Genomic DNA, 24372 nt, shown 5'->3' on the forward strand with positions numbered 1-24372 from the left:
ATGCTTGCAGACCACCCAGGGCCAAGAAGTCACCAATGTCCTTTTCTATGCTTTGAGCAAGTACAGAATAAACTCCCGGTTGCTGGTAGGCCTCTAAAAATCCAACTCTGGGTGACAAGGAGGTGAGAGTAAGTTCTGCTGCAGATCCATGTTGCCTTTGACCAAAGTTTAGGGGTAGGGTCTACACCTGTGAGCTCAATGGTCCAGGGAAATGTAGGGGAAGAGATGGAAAGCTAGCCTTGAAGCCAGAAAGACCTGGCAGCATGACCCTAGCAAGTTCTTTATCCCCTATGGCAGGGATAGGGAACCTGCAGCCTCAAGGCCACATGGGACCCTCTAGGTCCTCAAGTGTGGCCCTCTGATTGAATCCAAATTTCACAGAATAAAACCCCCTAACAAAAGAATTTGTTCTATAAAACCTGGGCTCAGTCAAAAGGCCACACACAAGGACCTAGATGGCCACATGTGGTCTCGAGGATGCAGGTTCCGCACCCCTGCCCTGTGGGCTCTAGGTAGCTAAGACTGTGGGTCACATATGTTACCAACCTGCATTAGCAGAGGGAGTTTCCTGACCCAGGAATTCCCAATAGTAATGAAACAACAGACCCACATGTGTGTGTTTAGGTATCTATGCGTGTTTGTGCATGTATTTATATATGAATATGCATATGCACATATATGTGGATGTGTATATTGTCTACCTACTTGTCATACACATCTGCATATAACAGCCATATCTGTTCATATGTATCCTGCATATACAACCATGATAGCGGGGGTCTGTACAGCACTTGGAGGCTTGCAAAGTGCTTCATGTGTGTTATCGCATCTGATACAACAAACCTGGGAGGTAGATGTTGCTTTGACTCCCATTTTGGAATTTGCTCAAAGTCACACAGATAATATCTGATACACATGTGTTGAATAACACGTGTGCACACCTGCACATGTATGCATACATACATGTCTATACGCGCATGCACATATATTTCTTGCATATATTATTGAACAGATTATATGTACATGTGTGTTGAATTAACTGGGTTCTCAAACTGAAGAGGGTGGAAGACTGGAGTAGAGGAAAGGACACGGGACTGGAGTCAGAGGACTTTGGAAAGAATTCCACCTCTGACACTATCTGTGTGACCTTGGGCAAATCACTTCCCTCTCTGGGCTTGATCCTTCATCGATAAAAAGAAGGGAGTGGGCTAGATCATCTCTAAGTTTCTCCCAACTCTAAATTTGTGATACTAGGAAAATCACTTTTCTCACCAGACTCCGACCCACCAATCAGTTCTGCCTCATCTGACACAATGAAACAAAACAAGGATTTGTGCGTGGATGGGTCCTCTCATTTCAGTTAGCCCATTGAGCTTCCAATTTTACAAATAAAATAGACTCCTTCTATTGGTAAAGTACTGCAACTACTCTCGGGGCTGTTTAATTCTAATGTGCCTCTCACTCAGTCAAGAGCAGAGCCCTACCCCTTAAAGTCCTTGAAATAAGATTCAATGTAGCCTCGTATTATATCAGCACAACTTATACAAAATGACTGATCCATATAACCTGATGTTTGCTATTCCTAAAGTGGTGACTTTGGCTCTGGCTAACTTTTTTTTTAAGGCAATTGGGGTTAAGTGACTTGCCCAGGGTCACACAGCTAGTAAGTGTCAAGCATTTGGTCTGAGGCCAGATTTGGATCCTCCTGACTTCAGGGCCAGTGCTCTATCCACTGTGCCACCTAGATGCCCCCCTCTGGCTATCTCTAAAGAGACTAGTTGAACAAGATCCTGTCCATTTTGCTATTTCTTACGTTTCATTTCCATAATGTCAAATAACAGGCATGGAAGCCGTTACATCTAACCCCAAATGGAACAAGGTCCATAGTTTACAATGATCAAAAATTAAAATCAGTTGGATTATGTTTGCAGACTCAAGAAGGATTAGCTTTTTTCTGCTTGGCCCCCAAGAACAGAAGTAGAAGCAAAAAGGAGAAGCTGCGAACCAGATTAGGCTGGATATGAGGAGCAGGGGAAGGAAACCACCTAAAAATAATTGGAGCTATCTGAAGGTAGCATGGGCTACCTTAGGGCAGAGGAGCATATTCTCCATAACTGGACACCTTTGACTCAAGCTGGAAGATGATACATCAGGCAGGCTGGAGAAGGGATTACTATTTAGGTGCTAATTAGACTAGATGGTCCCCAAGGTCTCCACTAAGATTCTGTGATTCCATGACGGGAAAGGAGGGGAAGAGCTGGCTTTCTTAACAGTCCATAATGTTCTATAACAATGGAAAGAGGAAACTTGTTTTAAAATAAAAAACTTAAGAGTTGAGTCACTAAAGATAGAAAAAGAGAAAGACAGCTACATCTACAAAGGCACACACTTTTTCTAAAACACACCAGCCATTTTCTAGAGCAAACCCATACATAACATACCTGCCATACCAAATCTCGATCAAAATTAAAACGTGGTGTTCCCTGTAAGAAGATAAACCATAAATAACTTTATTTGTATCAGGTCCTTCCATCTTAACTCAGATGGTTTGAACAATACCTCTATAAAACCATCAGGTCTACCTGGGATGATAACATTTCCATATTCTCTCACTGATAAATACTTTTTGCATAGGGATCTAGTGATTTCAAGATCTGTGCAGAAAATCTGTCCCACAAAGAATAATACAGGAAACTCACTGGATGTGCAAAACAGAAACTCTTCTCAGTGGTTCCAAGGAGGACTTTATTTGGGGTAAGAGCTCACGGAATCTCACACCTGCTGTCTTTTACTGATGGATAACAGATGAAAGAAATCAAAAAGTTATTCTGCAGCTATTTAGGGGATCAATGTATGGATTAAGGATTATTGTCAACTAAAGCAGTATCCCACAGAAATTCATTTCCCTTTTTCACTTGTTCATTTTTTTAAGGCTATATAACTTGGAATTTTGGCAAAAGGTTGTACAATTCTGAGCCTTGGCCAAAAGTTAACATGAAACTTTACATTTTAAATCTTATCCAAGAGAGAGCCAGATGCTCTCGCCACTGCTGAAATGCCAGTTCCATTCATCCTGTACCCATTGTACAGTCATCTATTTGCTCAAATGGTCCCTAGTAGTTGGCTCTGGAATCTGAGTTCTCCTCAATTGTTTCCCATCCAAGTCCCAAAAGAAGCATCACTTGTAGTACAAGAGGAGATCCTGAGCTTCTGAGCACTGAGAAAATATGCAGAGAGTCTGGGTATCATCTAACAACCTGCTACAGAACTGGTCCTAAAGAGGTGAAATGGAATGCTAACGAATGACAGATTTCTCCATGCCCTAGCACAGCAACAAGTGCCATGTTAAGTAACCCAATGGTCTCAACATTGCCAGCCATGTGCACAAAGCAATGCTGTGGCTTCCAGTTATTGATCAATTTGTTGATCAGTGCTCACTCTGAAAATGGGCTTCATGTCATTCCACTGAACTGCCAGGAAAGATTTCACTTATTGGCTTTAAGAGTTGGGGGTAGGGATTCGTCTTTGGCACACAATTATAATGATGAAAGCAGTGAGACCTCAAAAGTCTATTTCAGCTCTAAATCTCCAATCTCATCATCTTTTAGTTTTCCTTTCAAAAAGACAATCACAAGCCATCAGAAAGGGGACCAAGAGTGTGTATAAAACTCTCTTCCCTGGAGGTCCATCACTAATGCTGGGAGAGTATTCACTTCTGAAAAACAGCCAGCAGCTCTCCAATATTCCACACAGGAGCACAGATGCGCTAACACTCTCTACAGAGATTTTGAGAGCTTCCTCTGTTCAGGTAAGTTGCTTATTTTAGGCTCCTGTGATTTCACGGGTACAGGGAACACCCAGTATAGAAACTCCCATCCACCAATGCACCTTGTCTGTAACTTACAGGCTTAGAGATTCACTGGGACACTGAGAGGGTCAATGCTTATTAATGGGTTGATGCCTACTTAGTAGAAAGTATTCTTGAAGGCAAAGACTGTCTCATTTTTGTCTTGGTTCACCAGCCACCTAGGAGAGCACCTGACATAGAGCATGGACCGAAAAAATGTTTGTTGCTTGACTAGTAGATTTATTGGAAGACATCGATTTAAAACATCACAGAATTAAAGCTGAAAAGGACGTCACAAATAGGCCCCAGTCTAAGTCCCTCCTTTTACAGATAAGGAAACTGAGGACCAGGGAGGTTATAGACTAGAACTGAGTTCTGATTCCAAAGTCTTCTCCGTTGTCTTAAGATGGAACACTACTTAACTCTGCTTCTCCAAAGCTAACAAATTATAAAAATTCTTATCAACATAATGTGTATCATTAAGCCAGTTTTTACCTAGCCCACTTTAAATAGGCTGACTCATCTCTACCCTGACTTACAGGATGAAGCCTTACAAGCCAAAGGCCTTTGTATTTGGCTGAAGCCACTGTCACTGACCAGATAACATTCTAAACTCACGGGCAGAGATGGCAAGAGGGTGCAAAGGTCAATAGTATTGAGTACTTTACTCCTCCCCAGGCCTTGGGGTCTTTGGAACAGACAATCCAAGTGTGTGCACTAAATATTGATGGGACTTTGTGCAGAAGCAGGGATGCACAGTGTGTTTCCTTTATCCTTTAGAGTTGTCCTACAAGTTGGTCCCAAGCCCCACAACCACCTTGGCCAACCGCCCCAGTCGTCAAAGGGCACACATTCCCACTGACTAATGTTATTTATTTCTTCAAGGTGACATCAACAAGGTGGGACTTGGTCAAGTTCCCTTCTCAGGACATCAAATTTTGGCCAGGCTTCCTTTTCGGAAGTCAAACTTTCAAGTCAAAAGGCTTCAGTTACTAGACACTTTAAAATTTAAAAAAAAAAGGAGCTGAGTTCCATTCATTTAAATCACCTCACAAAATTTTATTGTTTCATTATTCCTAATTTTTATCAGGTGAGTATTTAATCATCCTAGCTAGACCAACACAGCTTAGAGTGTCAGGAGGTTTTTAAGACCATGCCTCTGTTACCTTCACAGCTGAACTGGAGGAAGGGGATGTGGGAGGGGAAATTTGTAAATACTTTGTCTATTGTCATTATCTCTAATCTTGACTCAGACATAGTGTTCAGGTTAACACACCCACACACAGTAGGGAAAGGGTCTTTTTATAGGAAAAAAAAATTTTCCTGGTAATGTCATTTCAATCACTTGATGGCCCTTCCGTTGGGCACAAAGAAGCCTTCCTTCGGCAAACTCTGGTTTCTCCAAAGGGCTTTTGTCACTGAATTGGGGGGGGGGGAAGGAAAGTAGATGTATTCAATTTCTTAAAATTTAATTCTTGAAAGTAGTTAACCATTTCAGATGGCTTCTGATGCTTGCCAGCCGAGCCAATTCAAGTGGGCGACCCTTAAACAAAGAGGAGACCCTAATGAATCTATGCTTGAGAATCACAAATAGAAAAAGACCACATCAAAACAAATCATCAGCTTGAGGCTGTTTGTTGGGGTGGAGGCAAAGAGCTATAACAAATGCTTAGGCTCGGTGCATGTTTTCCGATCTCAAGTGCCCACGAACGTCACCAGCTGGTTGACACTGCCAAGCGTGCCCAACCCCTACCTTCATTTCTATGACAGTCTGAAGAGCCTTCGTCTTTGCCGGTTCCGGCTGAAGTTGGGTCCTCCTGTGCAGCTCCTGTGGAGGGACACGATAGAAGTAAGCCTGACGGTTCATCCTCCCATCATCCAAGAGCTCAGAGAGCGTGCCCCAGCGCCCCCCCACCCCAGGCTCGCTGGGCACCCAGTGAAGGCTACAGGTGCTACTACTCCCCAGCAGCCCACGGATCGCTCTCGCTGCCGCTGCCGCTGCCGCTGCCTGGAGGCTAGGTTACAGGCAACCGAGCCGGCACATGCGCGATTTCTAAAACTTCCGTCAATAATTAATGTCAACTGTGACAAAGACAGCAAGGAAGCCGTGTCCAAATCCTCTTCAGCACTGTTGCATGTGCCCAGACAGCCTGGCCTTCCCCAGCCAATCACATCGCTGCGGGCTCCTCATACACAGGCCGAATAAACAAAGAGAGAGAAGGACCTGGGTGAACACAAACCCATAGCAGGCACCGCATTGGCCACCAGGGTTCAAAGAAAGCAATTAAGAGTAGTTTCAATACAAATGTGGCACTCTTTCGGCAGCAAATTGGTGTGATGGAACACAGTGAATGCCTTGCCTTCTACTTTCCAATTGCATCTGTGGCTGACAGATTAATATCCTAGGAGAAAAAAAAAGGCAAAGTATGGATAACAGTGCAAACTGGCTTTAAAGGCAGCAAGGGGAGAAGAGGAAAGAAAGAGTGAGAGATTCAGAGAGAGACAGACAGAGAGAGACAGACAGACAGACAGAGAAAGAGAGAGAGAGAGAGAGAGAGAGAGAGAGAGAGAGAGAGAAGAGAGAGAGAGAGAGAGAGAGAGAAGAGAGAGAGAGAGAGAGAGAGAGAGAGAGAGCTCTAGGAAGTATCATGGCACAGTGGATGGAGGGCTACTTTAGAAATGAGGAACACCTGGGTAAAAGTCCTGCCTCTTGCCCATACTGGCTATGTGACTCTGGACAAGTTTACCACCCAGCGCTCAACTCTCTGATACTCTTAAATTTCAGAGAAGGTGCTGATCTGCTTCGGTAGAGGAGTTTCCCTGTCCAGGAAGATTCCTTTCCCCATACTTATGAAATCATAAGAAAATCAGCATTCATGTTGTCCATGCTTGAAATGGGAAGGGAGAGAGAGGCGGGGGGGGGGGGGGGGGGGGGAGAGAGAGAGAGAGAGAGAGAGAGAGGAAAAAGCCAAAGAATAAAACCTGAAGGTTTTCTGACAGATCATTCCTTTAGCTTAAAAACAAGCTTAATATTAGCAATTTTACAATTCAAAGAATCTTTCTCCCTTCTCATTTCCTTGCATTGTCTCAAAGAGCAGTTTCATTATCAATCACTACCGAAGAAAAATATCCAGAATCTAGAAATCAGAGAAATGCAAATCAAAATAGCCCTAGCCTATGGTCCCACACCCATCATGTAATCAAAGGTACTAAAAATGGGAAACTTCTTGTTGAAGGAGGTGTAGGATGAGTAGCTGCAAGAAGCTGGTCCAACTGATCTGAAAATGAATTTGGAATTATGTAAGAAAATTTGCTGAATTGTTTATAAACTTTGATCCAGAGATAGGACTATTTGACATTGTATCCCAAGGAGGTGACAGCAAGAAAAGACCCAGCCAATATTGACAAAAATATTCAAGGTAGCATTGTTTGTGATGACAAAAAAAAAAAAAAACAACCACCCTGTAAGCAAAATATGTACCCAGTGACTAGGGACTAGAGGGGCCAATTGCGATACATTCATTCATGGGGGGGTATTGCTCAGGATGGAGCGGTGCATATGAAGACATCAGAGTAGCATACACCCTGGATACACAATGTAAAGGGAGTTACCAGGAGGCGCACTGACACTCCAACAGTGTCACTTCCATACCGTCAAAGAAAAAGTCTTCACCCCCCCTTAACTTAAATGAATGATAAACTCTTTTCTCAAGTAACATAGTAAAATGAGACCTATCTTCTTTTAAAAACAAAAAGCAGTTTCTTGCATTTAAACATCTTTCCTTTTCCCCTTGTCATTCCTACCTATTAATTGGGAGGGAAGACCAGTAGCTTAAATTTCATGCTTCTGTTTCTTTCATATCTGTTAACATTTTAAAACTATTCATTTACAGCTGACTATGGCTCTTCCCTTGAGGAATACGCAAGAGCTCCTACATCATCTCATTCAAAGTGGGTAGGTTACTAGCATTTAACTTGCCCCTTTAGGAAACTGGTCATCAACATAGTATATGGTTCACAGGATCAAAGGATTTGGAGATGGAATGGACTTTAGGCTTTAATTATAGTGTCAAGATCGCATCATAAGAACTACAAGGGAATTTACAATTAAGAGTAGCAAGGTGGCTTAGTGAAAGGAACACTGGACTTGGAATCAGGAAGACTGTTCAAATCCTGCCTGAAACTTTTACTGGCTGTGTGAGGGGGGGAAGTCACTTAACTATTCAGTCTCCATTTCCTCATCTATAAAATGGGGATAACAATAATACCTTCCTCCCATTGTTATGGTGAAGATCAAATGAGATATTGCATGTAAAGTGCTTTGAAAAAATGTAAACCACTATATAAAGACTAATTATCTAGCACATGTCACCAGGCCAGAAGTTATTCAGTAATAGTAAGAGAAAGAAGAAATAATATTAGTGGCTCCCCAATGCTTGACAAATTTATCTTTGCATGTGTTTAAATTCATTTTAAATTAACTTTTATTTTATTCGCAATCTGACATAAGTAATAGAGACATCTTCTGTCTTCTGATAAATGTATCTGAGCTAGATAGGCAGTTTCTTGAGACTAGACAGCTGTTATACCCTTCAAGTGATTCATGTGAAGACAAATGTTTCTGCCAGAAGAAACCTAGGAGGCATTACTAAGGATTATGAACTCCTGAGCAAGAAACTTAAGTCCTTGAGGGTACAGGTGGGGTTCTCATCACTACTGTTGATTGAAAGCAGGGGATACAGAAGAGAAAGACAGATTTGGGAGGTGAGAAGCTGGCTAAGAAGATGAAGTCTGAGAACAGGATTTAGATTTCCAGACCATGGCCTTTATTTTAATAAAGAAAAGATGGGCTCTTGGCCAGGGATGGAGTATACCTAACAAGGGCTAGTAAAAATATATTTTTCCTGGAGCTTCACAAGTCTGAGATTTAAGACAGACAGAAGGGAGAAAACTGCCCACATGTCTGCCTCCTCTGATGACAGAGAAAGATGCATTCAACATTGAAGAAGAACAGGAGAAAACTAGGAATTGGTGGGATGGCAACAGCCCACACTACTTGCATATGCTGCAGAGAGGATTCCCGTTCAGGTATGCTTTGGAGACATCCCTTTCTACCCTGAGATCCCAGGATTTGAGACTTGGGGACATAATTCCGTGTGGTGTAGGCAGAAAATGGAGTTTGGTCCTGGAAATCAGAATTACAGAAAATAGATTTAGACCATGGCAGGGCCTTATAAGCCACCTAACCCAACCCCTTCATTTTATAGATGAAGAAATTGATGCTTAACATAGGTTAAGTGATTGGCCATGGTCAAACAACGACAAAGTAGCAAGGGTGGGATCTGAACCCAGGTCTTCCCAACTGCAGATCCCGTCCTCTCACAACTCTGACATGCTGTCTTATCTGAGGACACTTGGGTTCTAACCTTGGCTCTGTCCCCACCTAGTCATGTGACATTGGGCCAAGCACATTCCCCCTGTAAAACTTGGTTTGTCCATCCACAGAATGAGGTTTAGACTGAATGAAGCTCAAGGGTTCTCCCCACTCCAACACACAAGGAAATCTCTCTCCTTCTTTTGGCTAAGCACAATGTCCTGCCACTGTATTCAGCACCAGCCTATAAAAATCCTTTGCCATCTGCATTTAACCTGGGGCTGGGAAGATTACAGGCTTTTAAAGCAGCAAAGTTAACTGTTTTCTGATCCTAAATTTTATGGCCACTGAGATCACCTCAGCTCCTAAAGCAAATAGGAAAATATTTTATGCATCCAGGCTACAGCTTACAATCCACATGCTCATCCTTGGCAGTTTATGCCCCTCGAGGGGAAGGGCTGCGTGCAGTAAGTGCTTGCTAAGGCATCGTTAAATGTGGCTTCCAAGAACAATACTATTCCCATAATTAGCCACATCAGTTTCAGTTGTTTCAGAGACAAAAGTGATCTTAACTTTATGTGCACGCCTGCAGTTCTTGTCTATCGGCCAAAATATTCTAAATAAACTTTTAGATATGTTTCTGGGCATGATAATTGCCCCCTATAAAGTCTTACGTATATAGAAGTCAGATTTTCTTAATGTATTGAATAATTTCTCCCCAAAGCATTTAGAATCATAGAACCTATGGCCACCAAGTCCAGTCCAACCCTGAACCTAGAATACCCGCTAAGACATCCTGCATCACATGATCTCTAGCAACAGGGAGATCTTTGAGGGAAAGGATTTTGGTTTTTGTCTCTAGTCATATCCCGATCACTTGCTGGTGCCTGGCAGATAGTAAGTGTTTAATAAATGCTTGTTGACTGACTGCTTATGGGGAACAGCAGCAGCCCTATCCTACAAGGATTTGGGGGTAAGGGTGTAGAGCTCAGAAAAAAAGGTCAAGTCTGGAGATTCCGACCAGAGAATCATCTCTGAAATCAGAGCAAGTCATAGATCTAGAGCTGGGAGGAGCCCAAGAGGCCATCTCAGCCAACTCTCATTTTACAGATGGGGAAACTGAGGCCCAAGGGGTCAAGGGACTTCAAGGTCACACAGGTAATCAGTTTCAGAGGTAGGATTTCAACTCCACAGCCAATTGCTTTTTTTCTCCTACACTATCTGAATGAATGAGTTTGCTACCAGAGACAGTACATATAACAAGAAGAGAAATAGGACCACTCAATCAATCAGAACCATTTGTTAAGCTCCTGCTATCAAGAATGGACCCTCAGAGAACATCTCTATTAAAGAGTCAAGGAAAGAATAAGGAACCAGTGGAGGAAACAAAAATAGATGGGATAAGAAATAAGAGGGATCTCAGTGGCCAAGTAGTCTGACCCATCCCCAAAAGAAATCACCATATAACATACCCAGTAAGTGGTCATCAGAACAGTATATCTCTCTGAAGCCAAAGGCAGATAGAATATCTAAGAGGAAGGAGTGATCACGGGATCATAATTGAACAGGAGGGGCACAGGTAAACGGTTCCATCTCTCACCACAATTAATGTAATCACAGAAGGCCCAGACACCTCAAATAACTTGACTGGTCAATCAACAGGGACCATTAAGTTTTAAAATAAGCCGTACTTATGCCCCATATCTTTATGGTGCCAATGCCACTTTGATTGAATCATAGACAAAATCAATTAATAGGAGTAGGTGTTAAGGTATTTTCCTACAATCTGTCAATAAATCCTTAATCAATTAAAGAGGATTATAGGTTTCGGCCACTAGATGAAGGTCTATAACAGCAACACTGGAAATGTTTTTATAATAAAAATTCACAGCCATTGGGTTTATGATTAATGACAGCAAGTCCTTCTAGTGTCAAAGGCCCCCAAGTTAAAGAACTAAGGATTCCAGTTCAACAGTTGGAGACAGAGACCCAAGAGGTGATCAGATATGAGTGGGAAAAAAGGGATTATTCTCTCCCTCTCTCTCTCTCTCTCTCCTCTTCCTACCCCTGTCCCATGTCATCAGAGAGAAGGGGATAGTATCAAATAATACATGCAACTAGAATCAGAGAAACTTGACCATTAAGGAGACAATGCTCCAATTGGGAGCAAAGATGCACATGGAAGGCAAAGAGATGTGGAAACATGTTCATTCAAAGTTAGCTGAATGAGTAGCCTATGAAGAGAGAGAGGACTTTGAATACATGGAGTTTTTGAGGAATAATACCTGCTAGGAGTGTGATTCCCACCCCCACCCCACCCCACCTCACCCCCCTACACACACACACACACACACACACACACACACACACACACAGAGACCATGGTTAAGAACAGTGCCAGCTATTGACTATGGAAAGGCACAGACCCTCACAACCCAGCAGAGAACTCCACACCTAAGGGGAACTTCATAAGGGCTGCATGAAGGGAGAAAGGATTTCCAACACCAGGGGTTGTGAGTTAACTCTTTGCCACACGTGTCTTTTGCATGTGTGCCTTTTTCATTATTCTTGAACTTTGGACCCACCCTTCTCATGGATAGTGTGAGTATTTATAGGAAAGCAAACCTCAGCTTTGGAAGTAAAACCTGTCAGTATTTTTAAGTACCTGTTACGTGCCAGGCACTGTGCCAGATACTGGAGATACAAATATATTGAATAAAACAATCCCTTCCTCAGAAATAGTTTATACTCTAAAGACAAAAAATGTTTTTGTAACTACTGTTCTTACATCATCAGAGTCAATTCCTTTTCTAAAAGTTAATGAAGTCTATTGGCTGATTGTTAATGGAAGGTATACTGGTAGGGGCCTGTGAATTATAGTGTCAAAAGTTTGGCCTCAAAGAGCTACCCTTAGGCCCTTGAAAATAATAGTAGCCACTACATGTGAATATCATGGAAGAAGTGATCCTACATAGGGAGCTGTAATAGGATCACAGATTTGGAGCTGAATAGAACCTTAGAGGCCAGTAAAGCCAATCCTCTAGTTTTACAGATGAGGAACTGAGGAACAGAGAAGTTAAGAGATTTCCCCAAAATCACACAGGTACTACTCTAAGTAGCAGTCACGATTCAAACCCAGGTCCTGAGACTCCAAATCCAAAGCTCTTTCCACTGTCCCACATGGCCTAACTTTTCAGCAGTGTGAAAAGTTTAGATGAGGTCAAGAAGGATGAGGTTAAAAAAAAAAAGGTCTTTAGTGATTGGTGTCTCAAAGGTCATTGGTGATCTCTAAAAACAGAATTAGTAAAGTGGTTGGGTACAAAAGGCAGATTGCAAGAGGCTTAGGAGAGAGCGAGTGATGAGTGAGTGGAGGCAGCAGGTACCATTTCTAGATGTTTGGCATTGATGAGGAAGAAGGATTTGAGATGATAAGTGTGTCAAAGAAAGATTTTTTTGGGAAGGGTGAGAAACTTGAGTATGTTTATAGGCAGATGAGAAGCATTTGATGAAGAGGAAAGAATCAAGGATATGTTAGGATGAGGAGATAGCAAGGGGAAGGAAGGGGGTCCTGGACAGGCTGGGGGGGGATCTGATCGAGGACACATCATGGGGAGAGGGGAGGACCTAGTGAGGGATAAGGATACTTCTCCAGTGGCCAGAGAGGAGATCATGGCAAGTGCCGCTGCACGTCTTCAGATGGACCTAGGGTCCTGGGAGTGCCTGGTGGCCAAAGACGGCCGTGATATGGAACGTGAGGTCATCAGCTGTCACTGAAGCAAGAGACAAGGGGTGAGAGGAGGGGACGTATCCTTGGAGGCCACAGGGAAAAAGCCCTTTCCTTAGTAGGGGGAAGAATTGTAAAATACAGTTAAATATATTTTCTGACAAGTAATTTTGGAAATTTAGCCTCCTAAATAATGAACTACAGAGTCTAAATGCATGAAGATCCTTAAAACTCTATTTTAGAAGATTTACTCTCTAGAGAAACTGTAAAGCGGCATAATAAAGCCTAGCCCCACAGAGTAATGCCCACCAGGGCTCTGTTAAATCACATTCCCCAAGGACAGAATGGTGCATAAAGTCAATTCAGGACAATCCGAGAGGCCTTTCGGGAGTGGGGGAAAGGGGGAGGGGACCTTGGCCCTGACAAAAGCCTTACAAAAGGATCTCCTAATGATACAAAGTAATTAAGACCAATGGGAGTGAAAAGTTAATGATAAAAAACAGCATTTATATAGCGCTTTAAGGTTTGCAAAGCACTTTACAAATATTGTCTCATTTTATCCTCACAATATCCCAGGGAGGGAGGTGAGATTATTATGCCCATTTTACAGATGAGGAAACAGAGGCAAATAAAGATGAAGTGACTTGGCCACAGTCATACAGGGCATCCCAAAAGGGCTTAAAACTGCACAAAGGCTTTTGGGACACCTTGTCCAATGAGTAAGCATCAGACATCAAATTTGAACACAGGTCTTCCTGACTCCAAGTCAGCACTCCCTCCACCTGCCACACCCTCTAGCTGCCAAGTTATTCCACACGTCTAAGTCAGATAGCCAAGAAGAATTTAACGTGTGGATTCAGGAAAATGTATTTTATGAAAACCAGCACTAACATAGGCCTTCCACCCATGAACAAAGGACACACAATCCATCTGCACCCCGACCAGATTGAAAACGCTCAAGCCAGCTCTTCAACTCCCCCCAGCCTCCCTCCCTCAAGTCACCCCTAAGTTTCACCAAGGCAGGGGCAGTTCACATTGCCCTTGAAGGACCTGGCCCCCTCACTTCCTGTAGGAAGGCTAAAGATGGATATTTGCTGTATCCTTCTGATGCTGCCTGACATTGAAGCCCTGACCCTCCACTCTGCCCAACGACTCATCGAGGGAGCTCAGATCCCAAAGTAGATGGGAGAGAAGACGCCCAGAGAAACGTGCAACTTCTCTGCACACTGGTCCCTTCCAACCCAACCTCTGACCCTACACATTCTGGGACAGAACTTCCCCCCTTTGGAATCTGTGGCTTCAGGGCCAACAAAAACATTAGAACCAATAGCTAGCTTCCGAACAAATGGCAGCTTCTACTGGCAACCTCCTTGGGAAGGATGGGTGGCGGCTGTTTACACTCCTGACTGAAAGTCAACGACCACCCTCCCCAGCTAGGATTGAGCCCTATGGATGCCCCGTAAAAATAAAGGTCCTCAAAGACAAAGAGCAGAAGCTGAGAAGGGTCTCCTTGGGCATGGATGGATGCCTTTACTGCTCTCAGCTGGACAGTGAGATGGGGCTGATGAGCAAGAGGTGTCCCTTGACCACTAGAATAGACTTGGCCTCTCAGAGGAAGACGTTCCCAAGTCCTGTCAAAGGAGGTGGTCCTTATGTCACCTATTATCACGTCCTTCAAGTGGAAACGTTCCATTTCATGAGGACTATTTTACAATGCGGACATCATTTTAAAGACCGCCTTTCCAATGGAGGCCACTCATGGTTATGAACAAAGAAGAAGTGACATGTTTTGTATTACTAGCCAGGATCATTAGATAAGAGATTTAGAGTTGAGGGCACCTTCCTAGAAACCATCTAGTTCGATCCTGTCATTTTACAGAGGAGGAAACTGAGAGGCAAAATAATTTGCTAAGAATTGCCCAGCTCTTAGGAATCAGGCAGCATTCAAACCCAGGTTTTTCTGACTGCAATTTAAGAACTCTGGCCACTACAACACAATGCCTTCAAAAAAACAAAAAGGCTAAGAATAAGATTTTTTTCACCTACGAAACCTTTCCAAACTAGTTGTTGACAGCAAGAATGGTCTCATCACCTGTCCCCACAAATATTCTGAAAGTTTTTTCCCATACCTCCTCATTACTACATGCACAGACCTGGGTCTCCATTGGAGCCTGCTATATCTTGACCTATGGTCAGGTAAGGATGCTTTTCCAAGCCCAAATTTCAAGACTACCAGGAAAAAATGCAATGAAATAAGGCACTGGACTTGGGGTCAGGGACAACTTCATTCAAATCCTACCTCAGACATTCAGCAATTGTGTGACCCTGAGCAAGTCACTGAAAGGGGAAGGAGACAAGGAGGAAGGGAAGAAGGATTTGTTAAGTGTCTTCTATGTGCCCAGCACTGTGCTAAGCCCTTTTAACAAATATTATCTCATTTGATCCTCACAGCAGCCTGGTGAGGTAGGTGCTAATATTATTCTTATTTTACAGTTGAGGAAACTAAGACAATACAAAGGTTAAGTGACTTGCCCAGGTTCACACAGCTAGCAAGTGCCTGAGGCTGGATTTGAACTCAGGTCTTCCTGATTCCAGGCCCAGACATCAAGCCACTAAGCCAATCATGCGTCTCTATGGTTCAGTTTCTTCATCTACGAAATGGGGATGAACTCACTCTTCACTAAATTCCCTACCAGCTCTGAATCTATGGTTCTACGACCCAGGGTTGGGAGGTCCAAAGCTGGGGGGTCAAACCGCCTTGATCCCAGGCCACTAGACAGAATTCCCAGGGGCACAGTCAATGGTGGCTTCCTCTCTCCCCCTCTTCCACCAGACAAATGCCCTCCAGAGCAATCCAACCAGACTGTCTATTTCTAGATATTGCCAGAACCATGTTCACCCATGCAGCTCTCTGATGACCCTTTCCCCCAATTCCTTAGGGTGTAGGAGAGGAACGAGAGAGAACTGAGCCTCCTGGATGCTCTTGTCAAAACAGGCCATTTCAGAGCGAACAGCAGGACCCAGGACAGGAACGAGCTGGGCGTTCTTTCCAACACCTCCACAAGCCAGATGGCTTCTGCCACTCCCCAAGAACAGAAGACGCTCCTCCGGCTGAGAAGTCCTAGGCACAGGACCAAGCCAAGTACCAAGGGGGTACTTTCAAGGTCTGAGCCGTAGGTGGACACAAAGGAGCAGAGGCCTCTGGGGGCAGATCTGGGACTGCACACTTGCTCACGCTGAAGCTGTGAAGGAAAGAACGTTGTAAAATCATAGATGCTTGATCTGAGGTCTGCGAACCTTTTTTTCCATTATTTTGACATACTCGACATGTTGGTACACTGATTATTTCAATATCATTGGTTCCTTTGCAATGCTATGCCTCTTATTTTATGCATCTAAAACCATTATTCTAGGGAGGGATTGATGGGCCTCCCCAGATTTCCAAGGAGTCCATCACCCAAGAAGGTGATGAATCCTTATACTAGGAAAGATATAGAAGGTAAGTGGATTACTCTAAGTGTATGTACTAAATATATAAGTGTAGACTTTATGGAAGATACAAAAGGTATGAAGATAAGTTTAATATCAGTGTGCATATACATACACTTACATACACATATAATTATCTACATAGTTTCTATATCCCCCACAGTATAACTACATATTTAATTATGTATTAAGCATATACACTTATATGCAGATATGTATGTGTGTGTTTATGTGTATATATATATATGTATATATATATATGTATATATGTATATATATATATATATACACACATACATACATACATACATATATACATAAACACACACAGGGTTATTGTGAAGATAAAATGAAATAATATGTAAGGTGTTTCGCAAATCTTACGGTGCTGAATAATTACTATAATATATACTATATAATATATACTATAATACTACAATAATTACTATAAAAATTATAATTATTATTACTATTATTAGTATATCATCCTAGCTGTGTGACCCTGGACAAATCACATAACCTCTCTAAGACTCAATGCCCTCATCTATAAAACAGAACAATAACAGTCCCTCCCTCACTGTTTGGTTGAAAGGATCAAATGAGATGGCATGGTCTGCCACTGTTACTGTTGTTGTTGTCATTATTACTGTGGAGAACCTTAATGCCAGGGTGTGTGCTGGTATTTTTATTTAAATGAGGCAGTTTTTATAAAGCTATCTTGGGAGAAAAAAGAAGGTAGGAGAAGGGAGGGGCCCTTGGCTTGGGATGGAGCAAATGATGACTGACAAGAGAGAGAAGAGAATGCCGCTCAACAATTTTGGGGGCTTGTTTTCTCGGCCGAGGGAAATAATCTTTGCCCTGGAAATAGTAGAACAAAAAGGGCTGATAGGAAGCTGATAGATACAAGAAGGAAAGACTAAGAGAGGACCGAGTTGCCCCTGTTGAATTCAAGTCACTAGGCCCAGATACAGAATGACTTTGGGCACTGCTGAGCCATCCTCGGACATCTCACAGAAGCCGCAGAAAATGAGAGAAACACTTCAGGACTAAAAGTAGGGAACAGGCCAACTATAGGTCACTGAGTGTAACTTCAACAGCTGGAAAGATTCTAGAACAATGCATTCCACATATAATTAGGGAGTATTAGGAAGGAGTGATTGCCAAAAACCAACAAAAGTGTCCCCAAGACCAAGCCATGACAGACCAGCCTTGGAGGCAGCAAGCCGCAGGCTGGTCAACGCAGCCAATCCTTGGTAAAAGTCTACAATGGGTAGTTTGGGAGTACTTTGGGAGGAAAAGGGGCATCACAGTGAGTTAACGGGGATTCAGTAAGAACAAGTCATACGAGACTCATGCCATTTCCTTTGATAGGGTTAGCTCATGAATACATTTCCAATCAGCTGCCAAGTCTTGCCTACCGTATCTCAGTTTTCATCTCCCACATCCAACCCCTTCCCTCCACTCACATAGCCACCACCTTAGTGCAAGCCTTCATCTCCTCTCACCTGTACTATTCCATAGCCTTTTAATTGGCCTTCAAGGCTCACTCTCTCCCCTCTCCAACTCGCCCTCCCCACAGCCATGGAAGGGATTTTCCTGAAGTGCAAGTATGACACCCTCTCACCACCACCACTCAAAAAACTCCAGTGGCTCCCTATTGTCTCGAGAATCAAATATTCACACTTCAAGCTTTTCACAAACTGACCCCTACCTACCTTTCTAATAGCCTTGTGAACTATTATTTTCACTCCTGCATTTTATGGTCCTACACCCTCCATCCTTTTTACTGACTTCTCACACTTGAAAACCAATCTCCCTGCTATCCCCCATGCCTAAAATTATTCCCCTTAAAGAATCCCTGGTTTCCTTCAAGACTGAATTGAAGTGCCATGTTCACTCCCCAAATTCCCTGGCATTGATTTTGTATATATTTGTCTATGTACATGGCACCTCTGCCAATAGAACATAAGCTCTTTGAAAGCAGCAGCTATTTAAGTCTTGCCTTTTGATCTCCAGTGCCTAGTGCAATGCCAGGCACATAGTAGGCACTTAAGAAATGCTTATTCCTTGATTGATTGGACAAGAGGTGGGAGGTCAGAGCAAGCAATTCGATCTCCTATTTTCTTCATTTTCAAAATGGAGAAAAGTGCCTGCTGCTGCCTCGTTCCCAAGGGTCTTGTGAAAATAGGTGAGACTCTATGTGTGAACGTGCTCTGTTATCTCAAGGGGAAAGCGACTTTATAAATCCAGCCTATTAAATAAACGTAGTGTATCCTCTATCGCCCCTATGCAGTGACGGCCAGCTCCTTCCCAAGCAGATCTGGTTACAGCCCCCAGGTCAGCAGTCCCTTTCTGAACCAGCCTCCTAAATGATATCACAGATGACGATGCCAGTAACATGATATCCAGGACCAAAGTGCTTATGGAGAAGCAATCAGGAAAATTAAAATAAATTAAGCCATTCAAAAATAATCAAGTTGTCCACAGAGGCAGAGTGGGAGGTGGGGGAGAGGGAGGCATTTGGGTCCTTCGCTCTCACTGTAATGGACCTTCCTGGTGGCCAGCTGTCCTGGACCCATCGCTGAGCTGACGAATGCATTCACATTCACCCAATCATCATCACTCAGTAAATGAGGCCCCGCTACCATAGCGCTCTTCTCAGAGCCTTAGATAAATGTTTCTTCAAGGTAGTAAATCATATACCATATGTTAGAAATCACCCCAACATACGTGTAAATGGGAATATACACCCTTTTGTCCTTTCCCAAACAGTGGAAGGGATTTTGGCAGCCTGGCTCCCATTAAAATCAACGGGAGTAACATTTCTAAGTCTCCATGCAATGTGCCATACCCCTGGGAGTAATATGTCATAACGATGCTTTTCAAGGGTAAGGGGATAGCTTGTTTTTATTTTTCATTTCTTTTTTTAAGGGTGCTCAAAACAAAGAGAATTGAATTAAGAGTACCTAAGTAGGAAAGGCACACAAATAGTATTTAATGGGACAAACTGTCCATTGCAGTTATGTGTGCAGCAGATAGGAACAGCATTGTGGCAGAGGACAGAAGGGCAGGGAGGCGGCAAGGAGCCTAAAGAACTCTGGACATTCTGGTAGCTTACTGAGATTTCTGGATGCAAATACTTTTGAATGACTCAATTTCTTTAGCTCAGCATGTCCCCAGCCTCTGAGAAATGATGTCACTATAGGGAGACTGTAACCACTATCTAGAAAGGCTGATGAAACTCAGGAAACAGAGGCAGGGTGTCAGGGTGATGAGTGCTAGTCTTGGAATCAGGAAGAGCCAAGTTCAAATCCTGCCTCTAACACTTACCTTGGGCATCTAAGTTCTTGCCTGCCCTGTACCTCAGTTTCCTCAGATGAAAAATAAGGAGGTTGGACTCAATGACCTATGAGGTCCCTCGTAGCTCTAAATCTATGACCTATGACCACCCATTGCTGAGACAAATGGGGTAAGAACAAAAGACAAAATAAAAAGAAAGGACAAGAGGAAAAGAAGAGAGAAAGATGATTTTTCATGATGTGTCTACCCTTCCATTCCACATCTAATGAGAGCTCGTCTAGAAGAGCTTCCTACCAGGGCATAAAGTGGATTATGCAGACAGACAGACAGACAGACAGACAGACAGACAGACAGACAGACAGACAGACAGACAGACAGACAGATAGATAGATAGATAGATAGATAGATAGATAGATAGATAGATAGATAGATAGATAGATAGATAGATAGATGGATAGATAGATGGATGGATAGATTGGATGGATGGATGGATGGATGGATGGATGGATGGATGGATGGATGGATGGATGGATGGATGGATCCATGTATATTTTATGTGTGTATATCCAAGTTATAAATTACGGAACTTTTCATTCTGCTGTTTCTACAGGTTAGTACTTGCATGGGTTGTTTTTAGATTAAGACACAAAAGAGGGAGGGTGAGGCTGCCTCTCATGGAGCCCATAAAGCCACATTTACTAATGTTAACAGATATTTCTACACATGAGTTATCTTCACAGCTAGAGGAGAAGCTGCTGCCTAATGTTGTGAGTTAGAACCACAGAAAACACATCTCCAGTGAGGTGACATCACAAAGCCAGTGAGTCCCAAGGAAATACATTGGAGGGTAGGGTGGGCATGGAGGTAGCAATCATCAAGAACTCTGTCACTATCTGGGTCTCCTGGCTTACAAGGACCTAACAGAACTTTGCAGTCTTTAGACAGCTTAGAGACAACAAAATGTATATCCTGGCTAGCCAGAAAAAAAGTCATTTAAATAGCAAACTACCCACTGACTATCTAGAGTTTAGAACTCCTCCTTCTGTCCTGTCCAGCCAAGTACTGATGTCCCTTCCCAACCGAGGAAAGATTTCTTGATCATTGCCACCCCCATCCCTACCCCCACCCTCCAACGTGGTACATGTCCCAGCTGGAAAAGGTCTCGTTACATTCTATTTTTTTCTATTCAGATGTGAGAAGGGATCAGTGAGGGCAAGGGCTATGCCTTATCTAAACTCAGCATCCTTCCTCTGCCTTGTTCACCTTAATTATGTCTACTACATTTGAACTGAGGCGATAGGAGCGAAGTGATGTGAATGGCGGGTCCGGAGCATCAAACACACTCCTCTACACAGGTGCACCTGGTCTATTCCTCCTCTACTCAAGAGACTCAAGGGTGGAGAATCTCCACTGGGAACAGTATAAGGGACTCACTTGAAGACCAAGGAAGGTCATTCATATTAGCAACATGCTCCAGGATGACCCAATTTCCCCGTGGGTTTTTAATACCCCAAAATCACAAAGAAGCCTAGGACTATTTATAGGGGCAGCTGGGGGTGCCAGAGTACACAGAGCACTGGGCCTAGAGCCAGGAAGCCCTGAATTCAAAGCTGGTCTTGTACACTTACTAGCTGTGTGCCCTTGGGCAAGTCACTTAACCTCTGCTTGCCTCAGTCTCCTTATCTGTAAAAAGGGGATAATAATAGCACCTCCCTCCCAGAGTTGTTGTGAGGGTCAAATGAAATAATAATTGTGAAGCATCTAGCATACTACCTGGCATACAGTAGGTACTATATAAATGCTAACTATTATTGTTATTTTTATACCTGTTGACCACTTCAAGCAAAAATATGAAACGTATCAAATGCAGTTTTTAAAATGTGAAAATTATTTTAATGGCTAATAGCAATCACAAAAGGTACCCCACAGTAGTCAATTCCTCCCACCAGACATATCCAATGTGAGATCTAAAGTCTGGCATTCCATCCCGATCACCAGATCTAACAGCAGCTGAGAGCTAGAGTTCCCAAGAACCACCTCCATTGGACAGGGCCCATCACAGCTGGTGCATAAGAATTGTCCATAATAAGCTACCACTTCACCACCTAATGAATTCTCCAAATCAATTTTATTATTCTGGCTATGGAGCCCTGATGAGTATTCTTTGTAAAAAGCAATATGGTGCAGTGGTTAGAGCCACAGACTTGGAGTCAGGGGATATTGGTTTTGAATCTCACCTCCAGCACTAGCTGGGTGACAGCTAGCCTTTCAGAGCCTCAGCGTCCTCAGATGGCAAATGGGGATAAACACACTTAATGCTGTCCAGCTCCCAGGGTTGTGGGGAAGAGCACGTTTTGTAAACATTAAAGCACATCACCATTATTTTATCATTATTATTTTTTTTTATTAATCATCCAAGGAGATTTCATTTAGGTTCATGCCAGCAAAGCCCCTCCTGACCCCACTGCCATTTTCAGGCAATGATAGAGGAGGTCTTTTCTGGCACAGATTAGGCTGGACAGCAGCCCAGGTCCCTTCCAACCTGGAAATTCTAGGATTTAAAGTTTATACTTACCCCACTACCAAAGCAATGACCCTAGGGATTTCAAACATCTTAAGAATAGTGTAGTAAACAGAAGAGCACTGGATTTAAAGTCAGGAAATAGTGGGTTCAAATCTCTCCCCAGACACTATTCTCTGTGTGATGCTTCCCAAGTCCATTAGCTTTCCTAGATCTGTTTTCTCCTCTGTAAAAGAAGGGGGCTGGACTCCATGAGCCCTAAGGGCCCTCCTTCTCTCAGTGTGTGATCCCATGATCCTAAGTGAGATTCAACCTTGTTCTCTAAGCACTTCTTGGATACCTACCATGGCCCTGCACCTTATCGCAGCTAGGAACAAATGCAGGATAAACCTTCAGGACCTGGTTGTGGAGACAGGGCTTATAATAACTCCTAAAAAATGGACCAGACTATGACATCCTTGTCTCCTTCATTCCTAAAGCAAGATGATGGTTCAGCATATATGAGGGCAAGTGTGACTCCTCTTAGCTGTCTTTGAGAATCATTCTTTCAAGGCAAAACTCAGGTCCCACCTTATATGTGAAGCCGTTCCTAACCCCTCATGGTTATCACCTTCTTCTCCTAAAATTGTCGTTCAGTCATTTTCAGTCGTGTCCAACTCTCCATGACCCCATTGGGGTTTTCTTGCAAAGACACTGGAGCAGTTTGCCATTTTCTTCCCCAGCTCACTTTACAGATGAGGAAACTGAGGCAAACAGGGTGAAGTGACTTGCCCAGGGTCACCCTGTCAGTAAGTGTCTGAGGATGGATTTGAACTCAGGAAGATGAGTCTTCCTGACTCCAGGTACTGTACTCTCTCCACTGTGCCACTTAGCTGTACAATTCTTTTGCACTGACTCTGTACTGTGTCCCTGATCAAGAGCTAGCTAGTTTCTTCACTTAATCATAATCTCCTATCACTCCATCTCTCCTACTTTTCTCTTTTCTTGTCTTAACCAAGGATCTCCAATCTTTCCATCCCATAGTACTTTCCCACATCATCCATCACCCCAGCTCTGGATCTCCTTTTTTCCCAATAGGAACTTAAGGAACTCATTCAGCTCTGTGCTATCTGTCCCCTATTCTTCAATGCCTTGCCCTCTGTCCTCTCCAAATTTTGGCCCCAGATTACTCCCACCACCCATCTCTTCGATTAAACAGTGTTGAAGGAAGTTATGCAAACCCAGGTGACTGGGCACACTACAAACGTATGTTATCTAATTTCAACTGGGCTCTCGCTGCAGAAAGACAATTCTTTTACTCCTTCCTAACAGATTCTTTGAGGTGGCTAGGTGGTGCAATGGATAGAGTGCAGGGCCTGGAGTCAGGAAGATATCTTCCTGAGGTCAAATCCGGCCTCAGACACCAACAAGCTGTGTGACTCCGGACAAGTCACTTAACCCTATTTGCCTCAATTTCCTCATCTGTAAAATAAGCTGGAGAAGGAAATGCCAAACACTCCAGTATCTTTGCCAAGAAAACCCCAAATGGAGTCATGGAGAGTTGGACATGACTGAAAAACAAATTAACACCAGCAACAACAACCAGATTCTCTATCCCACTCACAACAGCTGTTCCAAGCTTCTCATCTCTCCTAAGCCTCCCATAGCATTCCCTCTCCTACCCTCCAGATCAAAGATTTCTGGCCCCATCTTCTATGAAGAAAATTGAAGTAATTGGCCATGAGTTCCTCCTCTATGTCAATCAGTTCACTAATCTTGTCATTTCTACCACCCCAACATTTAGCACATTTACATACCCACTTCTCTCTATTCACATAGCTGCTGCCCCTAGTCCAGACTGCCATCACCCCCTCACAATAGTCTTCCAATTCCACTCTACCCTTCACACAGCAGCCAAAGTGATTTTCCAAAAGCGTGGCTCTGATCATGTCACTACCCTACTCAGTAAACTCCTTTGGCTCCCTACTTCCCCTACAGGGGTGGGGAAACCTGTGGCCTCAAGGCCACATGTGGCCTTCTAGGTCCTCAAGTGTGGCCCTTCGACTGAATCCAAACTTTACAGAACAAATCCTTTTTATGAAGGGGATTTGTTCCATGAAGTTTGGAAAGGCAGCAGG

The 24372-nt window shown here is 43.3% G+C and overlaps 1 protein-coding gene across 6 annotated transcripts in view; it reads right to left on the reverse strand.

Annotated features, from left to right (window-relative positions):
- ERC2 (ELKS/RAB6-interacting/CAST family member 2) overlaps positions 1–24372 on the reverse strand; it is a 1023879-nt gene that overhangs the window by 763185 nt on the left and 236322 nt on the right. For all 6 annotated transcript variants that reach the window (XM_020970639.2, XM_078152062.1, XM_078152065.1 and 3 more), the window contains one exon: positions 5601–5675. In XM_020970639.2, the coding sequence (XP_020826298.1) occupies positions 5601–5675 (75 nt within the window). The remainder of the gene's footprint in view (positions 1–5600; positions 5676–24372) is intronic.

Source organism: Phascolarctos cinereus, unplaced genomic scaffold (assembly GCF_003287225.1).
Source record: "Phascolarctos cinereus isolate Bilbo 61053 unplaced genomic scaffold, phaCin_HiC Scaffold_4;HRSCAF=312, whole genome shotgun sequence".
In the NCBI taxonomy this organism is placed as follows: Eukaryota; Metazoa; Chordata; class Mammalia; order Diprotodontia; family Phascolarctidae; genus Phascolarctos; species Phascolarctos cinereus.